The sequence below is a fragment of the Perca flavescens genome, chromosome 20, assembly GCF_004354835.1.
Source record: "Perca flavescens isolate YP-PL-M2 chromosome 20, PFLA_1.0, whole genome shotgun sequence".
NCBI classification, from domain to species: domain Eukaryota; kingdom Metazoa; phylum Chordata; class Actinopteri; order Perciformes; family Percidae; genus Perca; species Perca flavescens.
In genome coordinates, this window is record NC_041350.1 from 19,134,776 (window position 1) to 19,155,232 (window position 20,457).

The 20,457-nt window shown below is 37.0% G+C and overlaps 3 protein-coding genes and 1 long non-coding RNA gene across 5 annotated transcripts; 2 read left to right on the forward strand and 2 right to left on the reverse strand.

Moving 5' to 3' along the window:
* Positions 1-1,421: 1,421 nt before the first annotated feature.
* pole2 (polymerase (DNA directed), epsilon 2) lies at positions 1,422-7,186 on the reverse strand. Its single transcript, XM_028566119.1, has 19 exons — positions 7,071-7,186; positions 5,815-5,915; positions 5,603-5,678; positions 5,415-5,492; positions 5,159-5,252; positions 4,963-5,037; positions 4,781-4,864; positions 4,634-4,690; positions 4,484-4,532; positions 4,058-4,130; positions 3,699-3,871; positions 3,521-3,610; positions 3,346-3,400; positions 2,857-2,916; positions 2,695-2,772; positions 2,419-2,527; positions 1,975-2,151; positions 1,730-1,797; positions 1,422-1,611 (listed from the first exon to the last, which is right to left on the reverse strand). The coding sequence occupies exons 1-19, from the start codon at positions 7,139-7,141 to the stop codon at positions 1,593-1,595; spliced, it is 1,587 nt and encodes a 528-aa protein (XP_028421920.1). The 5' UTR covers positions 7,142-7,186; the 3' UTR covers positions 1,422-1,592.
* Positions 7,187-8,894: 1,708 nt separating this feature from the next.
* Positions 8,895-14,992, forward strand: LOC114547019 (kelch domain-containing protein 1). Its single transcript, XM_028566242.1, has 14 exons — positions 8,895-9,009; positions 10,093-10,209; positions 11,010-11,080; positions 11,344-11,461; positions 11,705-11,817; positions 12,459-12,546; positions 12,870-12,953; positions 13,106-13,186; positions 13,325-13,383; positions 13,493-13,602; positions 13,686-13,758; positions 13,847-13,931; positions 14,089-14,141; positions 14,603-14,992. Exons 1-14 carry the CDS (start codon positions 8,899-8,901, stop codon positions 14,742-14,744), a joined length of 1,305 nt encoding a protein of 434 aa, XP_028422043.1. The 5' UTR covers positions 8,895-8,898; the 3' UTR covers positions 14,745-14,992.
* A 767-nt stretch (positions 14,993-15,759) lies between these two features.
* Positions 15,760-17,696, reverse strand: LOC114546849 (uncharacterized). Its single transcript, XM_028565960.1, has 3 exons — positions 16,886-17,696; positions 16,639-16,703; positions 15,760-16,186 (listed from the first exon to the last, which is right to left on the reverse strand). Exons 1-3 carry the CDS (start codon positions 17,378-17,380, stop codon positions 16,084-16,086), a joined length of 663 nt encoding a protein of 220 aa, XP_028421761.1. The 5' UTR covers positions 17,381-17,696; the 3' UTR covers positions 15,760-16,083.
* On the forward strand, positions 16,913-19,352 carry LOC114546324 (uncharacterized). 2 transcript variants are annotated; one of them, XR_003691034.1, is made up of 3 exons: positions 16,913-17,751; positions 18,033-18,445; positions 19,043-19,352. It is a non-coding gene; the product is annotated as an uncharacterized LOC114546324 (long non-coding RNA). The 2 variants fall into 2 exon arrangements; XR_003691035.1 differs by having other exon boundaries at positions 18,033-19,352.
* Positions 19,353-20,457: the final 1,105 nt, after the last annotated feature.

The following is a 20,457-nucleotide window of genomic DNA, read 5'->3' on the forward strand; positions in this document are numbered from 1 at the left end:
TTCTTAAATCCGCCATCTTGATAAGGTCGGCATACAGCAGCCCCAAATTCATATTAGTCCAAAATATATTGTAAAGAAAGTAAGAGGCCTTTATTTTATTTTCTAATTTCTTGAAACTTTTCACATTAACAAATTACCTATACAGATATCTAAATTTGATCAACAGGTAGCCTGTCCCTCATTGCTTGGAAATTGTGCTACACACATATCCTTTCCCCATAAAAAAAACATCATATGGAATAATGGTGACATTACTGTTGGAAAAAAAAAACTATCTTTAAGCCAAATTTGGTTGATAAAGGTGTTGTTTATGTAAGCGATCTCTTTGATACCACTGGGTTAATGTTTAGTTATGAACAATTTCTTCTTGTTAAATCCTTTCCTGTAACAAGCAGACAATTGAATGGGTTTATCCCATCTAATTTGCAAAGAAACTCCTTATATATATATATATATATATATATATATATATATATATATATATATATATATATATATATATATATCCAACAAATCTCTCTAAATTCTTAAATATTGAAAACAAATGCAGGCTTTGCAATGATGAACCAGAATCTATAATACATTTATTTTACTTTTCTATACATTCAATTACTTTTTGGACTCGAATTATGCATTATATATTGTGTCAAACCAATAATAATGTCAAAACTGAATGTAAAAATATATATTTTTTATTTTGAACATGAAAAATGTATTAAATATTTATTGTTAACTTTTTGGTTTTATCTTGCAAATTGTACTTACATAAATACAAAACAAATGTTACTCCCAATTTCACAGTTTTTTTTATTCGAATTCAAGGAATATATTAAGTCTCTAAAACTTAAAGACACTAAAAAAAGTAACAAAACATTTATACTGTACGGTGAACTTTTATAGGAATAATGTATTTGGTTTGTCATTTTATATTATTGTTTATTCATCCCCCTCTATATACTTTGTTTTTGTTATTAACACTATTTTTATTCATTTAAAGTCATATTATTGTTTATCTGGATCATTATTTTGATTATGTTTCTGAAATGTTGTATATTTTAATGTATTTTTTCAATAAAGTAGGAGAAAAAAGGTTGGCATACGTAAGCGGAGTACACATGGATGCATTATATAAAGGGAGTACACCATCAGCTCAGCCAAGGTGGTTAAATACCTATTTTTATTTTCTACCTGGTGGTTTTTAACACCTCCTAGGTTGTCACTTCTCATATAAAAACAACTAGTCTTTACTTTGCCCCTTTCATTAACAGTTTAAATACATCAACAGTCCATTGCTTGCAAATATGAAGAATAAAAATCCTAATTTGGCACTCTATGATGAGTGAAATCTAATTCAAAAACTAACTTTGAAGACATGCTCAAAGTAGGTCTGATCATTATGCATGCACAAAGATGTCAGGATGTTCAGTACCAAGAATAAAACCTTTATTATTCATGACAGAACATACATAAGATACATACAAAATAAAACACTACAGCGATTTGATTACCAATCCATTTTAAGCTTACAGTATCATACTCAAGCAATGTACAAGACAATTGAAACGGATCAATTTCCAAATCCATAATTTCCTTTACAATCCTTGAAGTTTGCTGTGAACACACAAGAACACAACCGATTAGCATGAGCATTAGTGATGGTTGAAATTAAAGTTATCTGTATGTGAATGATGAGGAGAGAAAAGTGAAACCTCCCCAGAACACATCCTACCTGTCCTCAACAGTTCTGCTGGATGGGTAGTACACTTTGAATGTGAAGCCACTTCTTGGGAATGAACCCTGTAGAAAAAAAAAAAAAAAAAAAATATATATATATATATATATTAGTGACAAATACAACATGAGTCCATATTGAGAAAATACCATGATATACAGCAAACTTAAAAAAACAACCATTGTTATCATTTTTGCCGATAGATAATTTGAAGTTCCCTCACTGTGGTTTCTGTTTCTTACCGGGTTGACACAGAGGCATTCTGTGTTTTTGATGCTGAATGGGTCGTATTTGTCTGCAAAAACGATGACATCAGGGATTGGGTAAACACGCAGCGAGTAGTCGTACGCCCAGAATACAGGACTGACATACAGAGGCAGTGGAGTCAAGTGACCCTGGGATAGGATAGTTTTAACAAACTGCGGAGAGGAGGATGAAAATGACAAGGTCATTTATTTACAAAAATAAAAAGGACATTTCACATTGTGTTTTGTTAGAAATTAGACTAGACTATGTAGTTTACCAACATCTTTGCAGCCACAACTCCTTGCTTAAGGAGCACTTAGAAAGGATGACAAAACTTGAAATACTATGTACAAAGGCAAGTAAAACCTCTGACAACACAACAGTTTGATGAGAGGACGTTCACTCGGTATGGAGGTTGGCTCAGAGAAGCTGAAACTCACATGGTTTGGAATGTCAAGATTGTTACTGGGCAACCGGACACAGTTCCTGCACATCTTGTTGACCAGGTCTTCCCTGATGACGACGATCTCCTGGCTGCAGTATTGGATCCTGACAGGAAAACAAGGCAGTTCACTTTTAGTTTCTAGAACAAAACAGAAGTACTATGTCAAGACAATGCCATGACTCCAGTTCACTAATTTCTCAAAGGCTTACAAATCAATCTTGTTTACAACAGAACCATAACAAATATTTTGCCATTAATAAAAAATGTTTACCTGCATGGGTTAGTAGTGAACACTGAAAATGGCACCCTCTGTCGGAACTCCTCCGTGATGTGATCTGCCAAAGGAGGCCTAAGAAAAACATATTTATCCACATTTGTCACCGAACAAAACTCACATAATTATGTCAAAAAACAGATGCCTCTTAATGTTTACCGTGGCAGGATCGTGCCTGGACCAGGGTCTTCAGGGCCAGGAACAAACACAAAGCGACAACTGCAGGATAAGAGTGAATACATTTAAATCAACCATATTGAAACTTGAATAATTTAAAAGGTGCCCTGTGGAGTTTTCTTATAAACAAACAAAACTTGTGATAACATTCATTGTTACTCTCCAAATGCAATGTGTGTATCCTTGAGCTTTAACAAACACACTGATTGCATTTCCTTCCTCATAAAACATTTGAATAGCTGATTTATTAAGTTTACATTTAAATCCAGAATTGTTTACATCCATGTCAACTAGCTTGCAGTTTGGTGGCGCATTGCAGCATATCTTGGCATTTTACTGCCACACGTAGATCAGTGGAATAGTGTGAAACCATGGACAGAAATGTGTATTGGGACACCCGTGTGCATGTACATCCTCATGCTTTAAGAATAAACCAGAGCAGACTAGAGTAACAATGCTCTATAATCCTACCTGTTGTGAATGCTGGGGTATGCACATATAGCATCAGCAAGAGCCTTCAATGACTCTGAAAAGAGAAAAATTAGTTCGATTTTGAAATGCTGTCCCATTTATCCCTTTATTACACATCTTATCTTATCTCAAAATCTACAGTATGTTATGAGTGATGAGGACCCAAAAGTCTCACCTTTGAGTGATTTGATCTGGGTTTTTCCATACGGGGCAGAAGAGAAGTTACCACACAAAATGAAACACGTGGGGGGCATCGAAGCATAGCCTGTAGGAAAAATCAAAGCTAAATGTAATTGGTGTCTCATGAAGTGCATATTCTTGGCCTGTAATAAAACTATGGTGCAATACCAGACCTGAGAACATGATGTTGAGCTTTTCCATCACTTCAACGCTGTCCAGCCACACATCAGAAACAATTACAAACATGGCATCCTCATTCTCCTCCTCCAGCTGCTTCAGCTTGGCTGAAGACTTCACCGAAGTGGTGGATGGACCACCAAAGAAGTTCAGATTGCCGTAGTATGCCCTGGCAATAAAGCAAGGATTGTCAGTGACTCACTGTTCTTTTACATAAAGCTGTGTCCTTTATAAACTAAACAATTTCTACAAGAGTTAAGTATCCTGTAAAAGGTAACCTAATGCTAAACTTCAAGCTGAAATACATCATTTTTAAATGGATATATAATATTTTAATTGGATACTCAATACTGACCTTGTGCCTGATGATGGCTCTGTTGGTGGAAACCCGAAGCCATTGACGTGGAAAACCGAGTCCTCATACCAACCTTAATAAATAAAAATACTTTAATAAATATATCAATTATTTCTTATCCACCCATGTACCTGTGCACTTCTCTTGTTATACTTGTTGACTGCTGTCTGTGTTCTTATTGCCAATTTTTGTTGTTCCATCAAATTATATTTTATGTCATTTTAAACTGTATGCATGTCTAATGAATTCTATCTCCTGGCCCTCCTTCCCTTCTCCTAAGTGGCTTTTTTTGCTTGTGAAGGCACCATTGTAAATAATAACTTGTTCTTAATGACTTGCCTGTAAAAATAAAAGGTGAAATAAAAATCTTATTGCATCTTTTTTAAATTTGCTTTACTGCAGTTGTAGTAGTAGGTGTTATCTTACCCTCTGCCAGTACAAAGCAGGACTCTGTGTACAGGCCATTATGAAACTGGTGAGAATCTAGTTAAGGAATACATCGACTTTAAAAGCAACACGATTGTATAATATAAAGTAGTTTTTTTGAGCCGCTTCAACAAATATATGAAAGGATATTGCTTTGGACATGTCGAGCTGTACTGTTCCACTTGGGTCCTCCAAGAAAAATTTACCCTTAAAAAATAAGAAATGTTTCAGAAACTAGATAGAAATATACATTGTACTGAAAAACAGACAGGAAAGAGCTCTTCATCATGAACTCACCTCTTTCATTTGCGTGACCATCCCTAGTACAATCACCTCTCCCAGTTTAGATGTGCTACCAAGCAGTGCTTCAATTGTCTTGAGCTAGAAAAGACAAATCACAAACAAACAAAAAAATCAGTTAGCCAAATGCAAAACAGTAAGATACGTTTAATTTAAATTCATGTTTTAAGATGCGTTACCTGAAATTTGTTTTGACCTTCTTCAACAGCAGCACCTATTGCAGGTGGGGTGAAGAGCTGGTGCCGATGTATACGCTACAAAAAATGTGTCTGTATAAATACAACATAATGCAAGACACACATATTGGGCATAGAGGTAAAGAGAGTGGGTCAGTTCGCCAGTCTGTAAATTTGGTAATGAACTGTGCTCACTCACCTGTTGTAAGATGGTGTAGCGCTCCCTAAATAGTTCAGCTTTGTCTTTGGCCAAACCACACAGACTGGGTGCTGAATGGCTCGTCATACTAATGCTGAATAAAAAAGCCAAAATGAAAACTTTTAAAACTTTGTCTGCAGTACAAGTACGTGTATACACTTGGTCTAACACCAGCAGCAAAAATGTAGCATTTATAATTGAAATAATTCTGGGTTTATTTTAAAACAAACGAGAAAGAAACTGTCCCTTTACTCACGGTACAAATTTCTTCCGCTCCACACTGTAAATGTATCTGGGCACATCAAAAGCTCCAATGATGTTGAAAACATTATCTCTGGAAGAGAGGTAAACAACTTTTAGCTAAAGCTATACAACCTCGCAAAATGTAATTTGTAGTGAAACTGTTGCATTATGATCGATCAAATCAATAGGAAAAACACTTACATGGTTTCATCACAAGACTGAGTGCAATCCTGAACAGCAATCTCCACCACAGACAGCTCTATCATACTAGAGGACACTGTTAGAAAACACAACCTGTGGTCACAACCTGCAAGCACGCTTCAGGAATACACAGAAACACAGTAAGTAGTGCATTCAGCAGATTGCGCACGAAACACAGTGTGATCTGTAGAGACACATAGGACTGTACTTACATGGTTGCTTTTCAACTGCATCCAGGACCTTTTCAATAATATCATCCAGTTCAGAGGCATTGACAGACTCCAGGGCCTCCACAAGGTATCTGCTGGCGTCACTGGAGCACAAAAAAAGGAAACATGCAAATGTTGTTATTGTTTCTTCCCTTTGACTGTTGATATTAGAACATTTAACTTTAGAAATAATATTAACAGCCTACAATGTTTTAAAATGCCAATTGTTTGCTTGTTATATATTATACAACAGTTTCAATTTAAGCTGGAGCACATAAGGATTTGAAGTGTCACCTTAAGTATGAGCATGAAAGGAGGTCAAGGGTCAGTTAAAGTGTAGCCTATTTAATGAATGCAGTTAAGGTTAATCAGGGCTCTAACTTACACAATTCAAGAGTAAGCACTGTTACACACAGACACACAGACAGACAGACACACACACACACACACACACACACACACACACACACACACACACACACAGCGAGAAGGTAATTAGGAATGATCTAAAGAACACACCAAATAAAATACTTCATAGTAGGGCAAGCATGTGTATCCCTATCTATGACTTTTGCTAGGAACTAACTAGAAATGTCTCCAAATTTACCAAGGGCATTAGGCATCATCTGAAGTATATAGAAAATAAAATACTTATAGAGAGGGGATACATTTTGTGGCAGACCAAAAGGAACGTCTTGCTAGAAAACTGAAACTTCTACATATTCACCAAGGTTATTAGGTAAAGTATAGACAAAATAAAATACTTGATGGTAGGGCAGAGACGGTGCATTATAGAGAGGTATGTTTTGTGGCAATCCGAAAATGCAATCTGAAAGAATGTGTATGATCCCTGCAACCAGCTGATGATTCAGTTGAAGTTAAAGTCCTGGAATTGGATATACCGTAGTAAGTTAGTTTAAATGCCTGCAGTAATTCATTTTTAACTAATAACTATTTAAAGCAGTTTAAATATCAATTAGAGTAACGTTAACGTTAGTTAAATGGTCAGTTCAAGTGTAATGTTGAGCGATTAAAGGTACAACAAGGTACCTCCAGGCTTCAGTGGACTACCAAACAATTAAGAAAACATGAAAATCTAAACAGAAACACAGCCTGCGCCATACTATTTCCTGTACTGCGTCCAGACCATCGCTGCCTTTAAAGTGACATAGTGTTAGCTCTCCTGCTCCACGAATGGCAATAACGTTACAACATAAAAATACATTAGAACAACGTTTAACTATTATTAAAATACATACGGTCGTAGTATAAGTCCCCGCATTTTGAATCCAGCGGACACTTTTGTCTTTATTTTGTGAGCAACATCCATGGCTATTACAGTCCAACTCAAGATTTGGCGCTAAATACAAGTCAACTTCCGCCTATGTTTCATCACTTCCGCTGAATAATTTATTTTTTATTGCAGAATATTTTTGTTACAATTTTCAAAAAAAGAGATTGAACTTGTAGAACACAACTCATTTCGTTACAGAACATGTTTTCATAAAGAATAAAAAACAGATAAGAAAGTAAATGAATAAAAAAAAAATAATAAAAAAAAATAATAATACCTATCAATCAATAGATAGACAGTTGAAATACATATCATATAACAAGTAGTCAGTAAAGAAATTATAAACAACAAAAGTAAATAGCCAGAGTATCAGACAGTAAATATCAGTTAAATTAATTATAAAGTTAAATCAGATAAGCATTGCATACATTTTGATGCTAATTTACCCTCTAATCCAGAAAAACAATCTATATCATTTTTTAAGTCAAGTTTAAAAACACTGAAAAGAGGTTTATTTTTCATAAATTTCAATTTATGAATAAAGAATTTTCCAAGCAAAATTATTAGGTTGACTAAATATTGTACAGAGGAGTTTGAGTCAGAAAAGTAAAAGAAGATATCAAAATTAGATAAATGTATGTTTGAGCCAAATTGTCCATTAATGAAACCTTGTATATCATTCCACAAAGAAGAGCTATGTGAACAGCTAAAGAATAAATGGTCTATCGTTTCTGTTTCCATAAAGCAAAAGCTGCATTTTTCGTCTACAGTAGGGATAAATTTAGAGATAATCTTGTTACAGGGGTAAAAATGGTGAAGAATTTTAAATGATATTTCTTTTACTTTGTTTGTAATTAAAAATGTATGTGGGTTGCTCCATGCTCTATTCCAGTTAATACTTTCATATAAGGGGGACCATTTGTATCTGGAGGCAGGGATAGATTTTGTACATAAAAGTTTTTTTATTACTTTGTTGTTGACTTTTCTGTCTAGAAAAGATAGACCATTTATTGAAACACTGCTGGAGAGAGATATATTAAATTGATCCAACTCGGTCTCTTCTCTAAGTAGGGTGATGATCCCATGGGGTATAGCTCTGGTTACAATATCAAATTCTTTTCTTGGAGGATGGAAATTAAATGTATGGGTGAAGTCGCTGAATAATCCTACACACACTCCTCACAGACCCCCAGAAAACGAATCACTTGAATGTACAATTTTTCAACTCTCCTCCTACATGTTATATATTTTTTTCCTTAGGAGCTTTCAACCTGTATTACCCTTTTATCTTTGGGTGTTGTTAATCTAATTCACTAGCATCTTTTACCGTTTTATCATTAGAAAAGCATGTATGTGAGTCCTGCATTTTGCTTTCAGTGAAGATAAAAAATATATTTAACAAAAATCCTCCCTCGGTTAAAAGTTTGGAATGAACAAAATGTATTATTATTATTATTATTATTATTGTTGTTGTTGTTGTTGTTGTTGTTGTTGTTAGGTCAGTAGGCTAGCCTGCATGGCTACATGATGTTATGGGTTTAACAACATACAAATGTAAGTGTATTGTAGCTTGAGTATTTACAGAGCTTATTTTTAGAGAAAATCCCGCACACTGACCATTACGCAAGCAATAATTTATTTAGAAGAAAAATACAACGTTGTATTTTTCACTTTGTGTAATGTACATCAGAGAACCAATAGCACTGTATATCCACATTGCTACTAATCTCAGTGGCCCTGGCAGAAAGCTTTTATTTTGACAAGCAAAAAAGGCCGGAAGTCGTTTTTTTTTAATGCTGTTTTTGACAGCTGAGCTTAGTGGAACGACGATCGCTTCGGTGTTTTGGCGTTCACAACATGAGAAAACAACTATACCACATCTAAAAGCGTACTGCAGCACGCAAGTATGTTTATAATTGTTTTTGTGGGAAATAAATGTTCAAAATATTCCTGTATTGTGGACACCGTTAGTTAGTGGCTGTATCTGCTTTTTTTCAATCCAACCTTTATTTGACAAATTCAGGCCATTACAAACTTCCTTTAACGATTAATACGAGTAGCATACCAAATACAGACAGGTATCCAACTATAACAAAGAGACAATTGAATTATAAAAAAGAAAGGAAAAAAAAAAAGATAAAGAATAAATAAATAAATAGAGGTCTAGTCCACAACCAATACTTGTATGATCTGTAACACATCCACTGCTTGTTTAGTTTTTATACACTTCAAAGATTTCTTATAAATACGTAACTCATTCATGAACACACAAAATAAAGGTCTCACCTTCAAAAATCTCTACATTTGTGGATAAACTGTTTAGCCAAAATAATCAAGGTGTTATACATCTGGTCCCTTTTTTTGTCCTCCATTAACACTCCCAATTTAATGTCCCCATAGCTTAAAGACGGTGCTTCTGAATCCTTTTCAGAAATCCAACTTCTGACCAAATCCCAAAAAGATTTAGTTACACTACACTCAAAAAAGAAATGTTCTAAGGTATCCATATCTGAATTACAAAAAGTACAATTATTCTTGTCAATGTTAAATCTTTGTTTCAGAAACCTATCATTCAACACTTAAAAATGAGTGAGGTACCTTGTTCTTTTTCTCTTTACAATCTCTTCAGGATAGTCTTTAAGTAAGTTCTTTCTTTGCAACGATAAAGGGAATAATCCAGATGTAAGGGCACCCCTTATAAATTTGTTTGTGCATGTTGTCACCTTAAAATCTAGTTTCTCAACAAACAGAGAAGGCATAGGCTATGTGGGACTCCTGCATCATGCATCATGTTCATCTATGTTTATGTTTAAACTGATTAAAACATCAGGGAATTGAAAGCCTGTAGGCTATTGTGTCAGCTCTACTCTGTATTATGTTACCTTCCTTACTATTAAAACTGCAGCTAAGAATTTAGGTGACATTAGAATTTTTTGTAATCATTTTAGGCTCAAGGGCACATTCTTTCACTTTCTTTTTATTAATAGCAACCAGTCATGGATTCTGCATTTGAGAGGCACTGCTCGGAGCTGGTGGCCCGGGAGAGGAGCGGACACACGGCTGTGGTGGAGGAAACCCTGCTGTATGTGTGGGGAGGTTACATGGTGAGAAAAACAAACTAACACACATTACCAAAACAGCTGTTTAACCAGCTTGCTCAAGGCCAATTTCTGTGTCATATATGTAAGGGAAATAAGAAAATTTACTCAAGTTTACTGGCTAAAGTAATCTTGAAGTACTACTCTACACTAACATTTCAAATGAAAATATTGCCCTTTATACTCCACTACATTTATGTTTTTTTTAAACTTTCTGATTAAAATGTTACTGCAAAAATATGATCAGCTTGTGAAATATGATCCATGGTTACAGATAACACTACAAGATGCTGCTTGTTGGTGCATTATTGATAATACGTCAATAATAATACTGTAATAGAATAAATATAATGAAATGGCCCGGGTCATTGTGCATAACAAGTTCTTTTACTTTTGATACTTATGTACAATGCAGATAATACTTCTGTACTTGTACTCTAACATTTTAAATGTAGAACTATTACTTGTCACAGTAGTTTTTACGAGGTGGTGTTACTACTTTTACCTAAGTAAAATATATGACTACTTCCTCCACCACATTTGTGCAATACACATATATACACACACTACGAAAGATACAGGCTACTTATAAGTAAATAAACGAAACTGAGCAAACCATCAGTTAGCATGCTGATGTGGTTTAGAGCACATTTTCAGAATTTTACTTACATGCTTTTGCATTGGTCATAATTATTTTCTTTTGTATTGACAGGCTATATTTCTGTAGCTATGACAGACTTGCGTATTGCTACTACACATTTAAAAAAAAATAATAATAATAGATAATTATGTTGTATTCTCTACAGTCAATTGCTGACAATGAAGTGTTCCTTCCCAATGATGAAATCTGGGTGTATGACTTAGAACGAGGTGTATGGTAAGAATATTAAAAAATTCCAAATGTGCCTGTTTGTGGTCAAAACAAAGAAAAGGAAAATGACAAATGATGTTTTGACAGCTTTTTGGTGATTTCCCCACTAATTTTGACACAGCCCTGTCATGTCACATTTTTCCTATGTTAAGAATGACAAGCACTTGCCAGAAGCTTTCTGCTGAATAGTTGGCATTGTAAAAATAAAGTGTCATTAAATAAGCAAATGTGAGTAGTTTATCCACATTTTCTACACTCTGTTTTTGAAGGGAAGTGTTTCACATGTCAGGGGAAGTCCCTCCCTCTATGTCCGGGACCTGCGGCTGCTCTCTGAATGGACACTTGTACATATTTGGAGGTTGTAATGACAATGGACAGACCAATCAGGTGAGGCTGATAACTGATGCTCCACACATGACACTTTAATTATGGTTTACTTTGCATAAACTACATGCTTTTTAAATTGTTTTTTTCTATGGTTAAATAATAAGTATGAACCCCAAAGTATGTGTAAAATATCCTGTAGGGTGCGAGTACACTGACACAATAAATCAATGTGAACACACAAGGTCACAGCTTAGACTGAGCAGTGTCAACATGAAGAAGTGATCAGTGTTTGACTTCAAACAGATCTATTGTGTCAACCTGACAGACGGTAAATACACGTGGAGGAAGATCATACATGAGACCGGTTCTGCTCCTTCGCCTCGAGACAAACTGTCCTGCTGGGTTTACAATGGAAAGTAAGCACTATGAAAATGTGAATTTTTACTGACTTCTATTTCCAGGACTGTATGACTGTATAATGCACTGCTGGGCAAGTTGTGGTTGTAACTTTATAAACTACTGCTTCATTATTACTGGACAAAACCCAGATTTGGAGGGTTGGACACTGACTTTATGGGAATGGCTAGTTGTGTGCTATAAATTTGGCTTCCGTATCCTTTCTGTTTCTGATGTTTTTTTTTTCAGTTGCATACTGATTGTTTCTATGTGTGGATTTATTTTTGATATAAGAAAAGAAGAGGCTGTCCGCACACTGATATTTTCAAGAGTTTGCCCGATGAAGACCTTGCAGGTCAAAATGTTGCACTAAAAAAACTTGGGAGCATGAACATTTCAGTGTGCGGACAGCTTCTCCTTTTCCTGCTGTTTTGTCCTGCACCTGTACCCAACTGTGGTTGTATGTATATATCATATATTCCATTCCCCCTTTCTTTACATCAGTAAATTAAAAGTCATAAGCTTACATTTTTAATATCCTTGCTAGCGTTTTTAGCTTTGTTCTTTAATCATTGTTGCTGTAATGACTAAACATCCAAATGGTATTTTGTCTGTGCTTGCATGATAGTAATTGTAATCATCTTTGTTTAATGTTCTCCAGGATCATCTACTTTGGAGGATATGGTCACAAACTGCTGACTAACGTCGATAGCAGAAACAGAAGCTTCATTGTAGATGAAGCATCATGGGTAATGTTTTTTATTGACTGTAAGTCTGTCATAGATGTCCATAGATGTTTGCTACAACTACATCCATGGTTTGCTATCCCAATAGTGCAGCATAGGCATTGAATATATTTTCAAAACAACATCAGTTACACATATTCAGTAATTTAGAGTTCTTGTTATTTTTTCCTGCATTTCAATGAGATTTTATTCTAAAATGTGTCAGGCCGGAAAGTGATAAATTTCAGCATCTGGTGACACAATTGTTAAATCACTGGTACTGAAGAAGAATACCCTTAAATTGCTTCATAAAAATATGAATACGTATTTTAAAATTTTGTTTTCAGGTGGAGGATGTCCTCTGGGGATGGAACAACGAGGTTCATATATTTGACCCCATGCAAGTCAGTTGGAGAGAACCACAAACTAATGTGAGTCAGTGTGATTCATGCGTTTATACACTGAATGCAATGCAAAGATTCTTATTAGTGATTTGAGAGACAAGGGAAGTTTCACAGTTTTGGAAATCTGTTACAATTTCAAAATTCTCAGATGATTTTACAGTGACAGTTGTTGTGTGCAGGGCCTTGCTCCAGCCCCCAGGGCCGCCCACGCCAGTGCCACAATGGGATGTAGAGGATACATTTGTGGAGGCAGAGTCATGGTGGGAGCTCTACATGGTTTTCAGTTCTTCTCATATATTCATAAGTAGGCAACAAGAAGTTAAAAGCACAGATACACAAATCAGATACACAAAAAAAGTTGGCCATTAGTAAATTGTGCCCCTTTTTGTTAAATGCAGGAAACCAGGACGAGTGACATTCACTGCCTAGACTTTCAGTCATGGACGTGGTCAGAAATGTACGTATGGGAAGTGTGCCAAAATTACTTCTATTTCAACATTGTCATTGATATTTCAAACTGTTGCCAGGTTTTTCTTTGACAGCATAGTGCAAAATATGTTTTCCAGAATCCCAGTGTCCACCACTCCTGTGGGCAGATCGTGGCATACGCTCACAGCTGTATCAGACGGCACCTTGTTCCTGTTTGGAGGTCTCAGTGTAGACTGCAAACCAATGAGTAAGAGAATGTACCCACTTCTTCACTTTTATTCTCCTTGTTCTTTTGGTCATTTTATGTTCTCACATATTTTTCTCAATCAGGTGATGGGTGGTTGCTTGATGTTGAAACAAAGAAATGGAGAGAAGTCGAGCATCCCTTTAAGAATAAGCCTAGGTAGCAATTAATGAATATTTGCAAACGTAACAGATTGTTACTGTAAATTGTGGATACATTTTAAATAGCATAATTTCTCCTGTCTAAGATTGTGGCACACAGCATGTCCAGGCAAAGACTCTGATGTGATTGTGTTTGGTGGAAGTTGTGACTACATCCTCCTTGTCGACACCGTAAGTATGACAGATACACTTTAGAAGCTGAAAAAGAGATGTGAAACTATTCTAACTTTACAGGCCTGATATCATCACAACAAACTAATACTAACTGCTGAATTCACATTAACACAGGCACAATGGACCTTTACATACCTTTCATGTTTTTTTTTAGGGTCACTGCAATGATGCACTTGTTTTCCAAACACAGCCATATTCTCTATTCAGGTAAAAAAACTGTTATATTTAACAAATCTCAAAAATATAATTTATATATACGATCACAGAAAGAAAATTCAAATAATTGTATAGCTAAATAGATAGAGCTGTACACAACAGACATTCTGTCTTGTCAAACATAGTTAAAATTAATAACATTAATTAACGAGGGCTACAAATTTGAATTTAGCCGTGTTGGTTCCAGAGCTCTGATAATGTGCACACTGGTTAGAGCCATCAGTAATTATATTATTATATTGTTTCACTGGTGCTTCTCCTGTTATTGCAAGTGAAAAATATCTTCTGTTAAAAAGGTCAATTTCTTTATAAGTCATGATATAAATCAAATGTATTGCATCAGGATAAACCCCTTGTGATGTGTCATCTCCTATTCAAGGGTTATATTTACTTTGTTTATGTAATCTTTTTCCCAAAATAGATGAGAAATGACCATATTTTTCTTCTAACAGGATTTGTGAGGATTACATTGCAAAGAATGTGAGAAACTATGAGATGCTAAGAAATCAGCTTTCTCTCCTACCTCCCAAACTACTGACGGCAGTACAGAGGAGGATGTCTTTCTACAGGCCTTCAAAGAAGCAAAAATATTAGTTCAAAGAATGTCTTAATTGCCAAAAACAATGCAGTATTGTACAATTTCTTAATTACATACTGTAGTCCCTTCAGTGTGAACATCTCAGTCACACTGTGCAGTAGTGTTTTTATTTTTTAAATATATTGTGCAAAATAATTTAAGGTGTTATATTTTATTGTTTTAGAGATGCACATTTTATTTTGTACAGTCTGCTTGCTAAAACACACAAACTGTTCTGTGATGATTAAATGGCCCATCAAACTGTTTTTGTCTGATGTGGATTATTAGACTAGACAGGTATTTTAAGTATTGGCCAACTAAGTCGACACACGCATATCGATTCTCCCAGAAACTTCACACATGATGAAATATAAAGCAATAATAATTTTTTATTTGCAATATAAAAGAAAATTGCAAAACTCTTCTTCTACATTTATGGTTGAAATTCACTTTTTGTTAAAACAGTGACACATGCAGTTTGTTGACACATACAGTATTCACGTCAGTGTTCAAGTATGTGTTCATGCACACAACTACTGCGTTCCACCACTAAGTGGCAGCAGGCCTTTAGGTTTGAATGTGGCTGAAACACAGCAGGGTCAAACTGAGCCTGACTGAAAGTCTCTGCTGCCACACATTCCTTCTTCATAAGGGTGGAAAAGTGCAGAAACTGTGGTCAGGAAGGAAACCTTAAATAAACAATCCCAGCTCATACTTTTGCAGGGTTGCCACTCAAGAAAAACTATATTCTACATATACACTGTGCTGCACGCACAAACAGCTGGTGAAAATGTTATTTTATGCATATAGCATGGCCACAAGAATGTGCCTTTACTGCTAGATTTCAGTTTTAGCAACCAGAGAAATGTCAGTGCTCTCTCCTTTTCCTATTAACAGAAAAGTTAAAGTAAAGAACATAATAGGTAACTATAAGTAGGCATTGAGCTCTGCGGGAGCCCAGCAGCGTTGAGGGAGGGACAGTGACACCTTACCACTGCAGATAACAAACCGAGGAGGCTTCTCTCAGTTCACTGACCTGATCTGTGAGGAGAACCTCCTGGCACCCGTTCAAGTTGGTGTTATAACTCTGCGATTACACTGCTTCATGTAGTTAAATAAGACTTGGGTAAATGCAAAGGCTTGAATTGCAACAGTTTAAGTTCAACACAAACCATGTTAAATGTATCCTGAAAATTCTGCTTAATTACAGTGAATGTAGCCTTCCTTAGTGGCAGGAAATTGTCAAAAGTAACCCTGCTTCCCTTTTTTTTTTTTTTTTTTTTTTTTTTTTAAATGTCCTCTGCAAACTGCTGTGTGCCATGAGGACAGCTTTGCTGCAGCACTCTCAGCTAGGGGTCAACTAAACTCTTTCTCAATAGTGTCCATCAGCTCTTCTTCTGACCCATCGTACATGGTGACTGGCATGGGGAGACAGGAGCTATGGCAGCTGCCAAAAGTCCTGGGGAGAGTGGAGAAACATGTCAGCAATATAGTAATAAAGATAACAGGAAATATAAGTGATACTTTATATTTTGATGTTAATTTCACACTAGATGTATTATTCTTTTGAGTAAATCAACCCACAACATCAAACAATCAACTGATGAATTTCCAATTAATATGATGCTCTAAAGGGCCATCAAGGACCAGTGGTGTGAAACATATTCTGCCTAGTTGTGCTAAAGGCATGTTATGGAAATGTTTTTCTTAGTTGTGCTTCCGGTTTTCACACTCAACTCGAACAAAGCTGCAACAACAGACACATGTTCGTGTCTGTCTGACTAATCTGATCTGCCCTGAGAATAATGGGTTGGTAGTTCGATCCCTTTAAGGTTAATTTGATCTGGCTCTGCCGGCTTTTACTACTCCACTGACTCGGAAATCCATTATTTATTAGAGCTGTCTACTTACAATTGTTTTTCTGATGTGGGAACAGCTTCCAACAAAGCCCCTCTTGTCAAAAAGCCCTGAGAGGACTGACATAAACCAGAGATGAGAGAAGAGATATCATGTGTTTCCATCTTAGCACTGAACAATTCAGACTTATTACTATTCAGAAAACCATCCTGCTGTTAATGCTATAATACAATGTTACAAAAACAATCAGAGAAATCATCCAATAATAATGATCAAATAGTAGAAAAATAAATGTCCTTACACTGTGCTGACTGGGGCACGCCGGTGTGCGTTTTTTAGAGTATGTGAAAGCATCATTGCTCATCTTGTTTACATCTCTTGATCCACCTTGTGAGCCACGTGGCTCCTCGGCTCGGGACCGAGGAGCTGAGCTGAAATCCTCTTCATCCTCCTGACTAAAATGGCACAGTCCGTATGTTTTGGATCTGACGACCGTCTTCTTGGGAGGGTTTGTCTTCACGGAAGCTCTCCCTCGCTCCTCGTAATCCGCAAGAACTGTGTCCATCTCTCCATCAATGTCATCGTCCTCCCGAGAAAAGTCAGAGTCGTGCCCCTCGCTGTGGCAGTCCGGTTGCGCACGGTTGCGCGTGTTGCGCAAAATTGCATGGATTTTGAGAGGCTTGAATGGACGGCTGTCCTGTTTGGGTGAAGTGACACCGCCAGTTGTTTTGGTCACGTTCACTTCGCTGACACACGCAGGTGCAACTTTCTTCCCTCGGCTTGTGCCGCTGCCCATGTCCGTCCGTCTGACTGCTTTCAAAATCTAAGTGCAGAGTTTCATTTCCAAATTCCTCTTCAGGTACACCAAGACCTTCCAGAAGTTGAACATTAACCAGCAACGATCCTTGGCAGCCTGTTTAAGGTCAGTTTTCAATTAGGTTTACGGCTGTAAGACAGTTATTTGGCTAAAAACCAGCTCTAGGGGCCGATTTTCTTTAAAATGTTCCGCTACCGATCTGCAGACGAACTGCTGAGATGATCTCCATGTTTGCAGACCCGCTGCCTGTAAACTTTTTAACTGCACATCAGGATGAGAAGCAGTGTATCAGTTACATAACACCAGTTTGGCTCAGGATCCCAGGGAGAAAACTCCGCCTTCTCATAGCGGTAAACACACCCTTTATGTTTCCATTATTTCTACCGGGCAAAAATAACTTCCACTAACTTTAGAACATCTGCCTCTTCAGGTTTTATTATTTATCATAGACTTTAAGCATTTTTTTTATGAAAAATATTTTTTTAAAAGCACAACATTTAACTATATAGCCATTCCCTGGATTGAGAAAGAGATTACATAAGGATTTAGACAGTGGGAACATGAACAGGGGCCAATTAGTTTGATTTATCTGTATCACATCATGATCAGCCTTTTTCCCCTCTGTGTTCAGCTAATAGATTTTATTGAGGCAAGTGAGGTCAGGAGTGAGTGAGTTGCTGTCCGCCCGCCTGGTCCAGGAGGCCCCCAGCTCACCAGCCCCTCCAGTGACTGATTAAGACTGAAGCACTGAGCCACAAGACAAGAGGGGGCATTCCTTTCCGACAGCTTGGGCTTCCCAGAGATTCCTCAATAAGCTTTTGTTTGATCCACTTGGACATACAAAAGACACAGCGGGAGCATCTCCCTGCCAGAGCTGTCCAACAGGAACCTAGAGTTCACCCAAGTAAAGGAGTTGTTTGCTATCTTTCATTAAGTGCCTCTTTCTCTCTTCTCTTGCTTGTGTGTGCACATATGTGTGTGTGTGCCAGACAGCTGTGCAACCTGTTCTCCCTGGAGGATGACCAAGTCAAAGACACCTGCTGTGTAAGCAACTGGCATTTTTCAAACTGTGAATGTGAGAGGGGAACAAATCAGCCTGCAAGTCCCAGATGTGTCATCAAGGAAATTCCTGCTTTACTTTTTTTTGGAGAACATGTCGGGGAAAAGATCTACGCTATTGTTCCTTTACTTAAATGTTACTCAAACAGGATGCTTATGCTTTTGAAGACTACTTTCAGTAGCAGTTATTCTTCATGAAAGGCCCAGTGTGTTATCCTGATTATAACCATTTCAATATGAATACCTATCTCTAACCAATCTCTCCATTTTAATAAAGTCCAAAGATAATAATTTCTTTATGAAAAGGTTTTCTTATAGATTGCCTTATAGGAAAAAGAGCTTCAGAGCAAAACTGGGACATCCTCCAGATTGTGCAATAATAGCATAAATGTATACTATAGTTCTTGCCTCTCCAAAAGTCCAATAAAATCCAGTAGTAGTAGAAGAAGTAGAAGTCCTAATTTTAGATTGTACCCAAAAGTAAAAGCACACAAACAAGCTTCCTTTTCATCCCTGCTTCTCATGGAGTTTTGTTTTTGTAATTTTTTGACCCCCATTTTTGTTATGCTCTGTCTGCAACAGTGTATCATTAAAAGAATCAGGCGGCCACATCTGGAAGAGAACTCAACAGCTTCCAGACGAGGGGGAGGATCTGCCGCAAGACGGAGGCCACAGCCCAGCTCGCTGCATAACTGTGGCTTCTCTGACTTCTCCCAGATTCAAGAATATTCCTCCTCCCATGCCACTTGATAGACTGGGGAACATTCTTGTTCTGGATTCTGCATGTCTTTGTGCATTAAATCCTCCAAAACTATGTGAATTGAAATGATTTTGGGACAATGTGTTCGCTGCTTTAACTGTCACGAATAAAAATGCCCTTTGACCCTCCCAACAGCAGAAAAACGTGAACATTTCTTCTTAGTATGACTCAACTGCTCCATTTGAAGGGCAACAAATTTAACTACTGTCATGTTTGAGTCAAAAACACATTTCTGCCATATGTCTGGCGAAACCTCTGGAGAGTATTTAACAAGCCAGCTGCCTGCTGATAGGCATTCCAGTAAAACTGTCTGGGCCTCTTACCCTGCCAGGTACACAAACATGAACATGACAGTGTCACGAAGAATTACACACCAACATAAACACACCGCATCCTGTAGTACTATTTTTCTGTTTACTAGTACATCATTAGCCTCTACTCAGACCCAAACCTTAAAATGTAAAACTGTGAGGATCTGTACTTCCTAAAAAAAATATCCAAAATGTCCCCTCTCTTTACAGATGTTATGTACAATTTTGAATTTACACAATATACTGTACATGAGACATTTCCTACAGAGGAAGACACAAAATCTTCTTTCGTCCATCGAGCCACTGCACAGACGTAATTAACTGAACAGATGAGCAAAGCTGAGACAGAGGGATATTGTAACTCTGACACGGTGACATAAGGTTGTCAGGGCAACAGTCAGTGCAGCTAGGAGGAGTTCAACTGTAATAAAAGAACCGGGGGCAACCCTGTTTAACTTTGAGCTATCCCTCTTAATCTGCTGCATTACTAAATGTAAGTGAAGGCTCTTGCAGTTGTGTTGACGTTAAAAGTACGTCACAGAGATGAACTTATGACCTCTGGAGGAGGTTTGCGAACAAACCTTTTACTCCCAGTCACCACATTTATAATGACGTACCCAGTATAATTCTCACTGACAGCTGTAAGAGATGAGGCATCAACTTATGTTCTGATTTCATGATTTAGTTCATGTTGCCGAAGCAGCACACGGTGAAAGGAGTGTTGAGGTTAAAACCAGCAGATGGCGGCAGCATTCAAGAAAAGAAAACCACATAACCTCTCCCCTGCTGAGTCTTGCCAGTAGAGAGACTCCAGGGTCCTTGAAAAGGACAATGGTGGCTCGCACTGCATCTGCAAGGACAACTTTACTTTCTAGGTTTAACATGTGACAAAGGCTCTGCTGAGCTCACTAGGGGTCTTACAATTT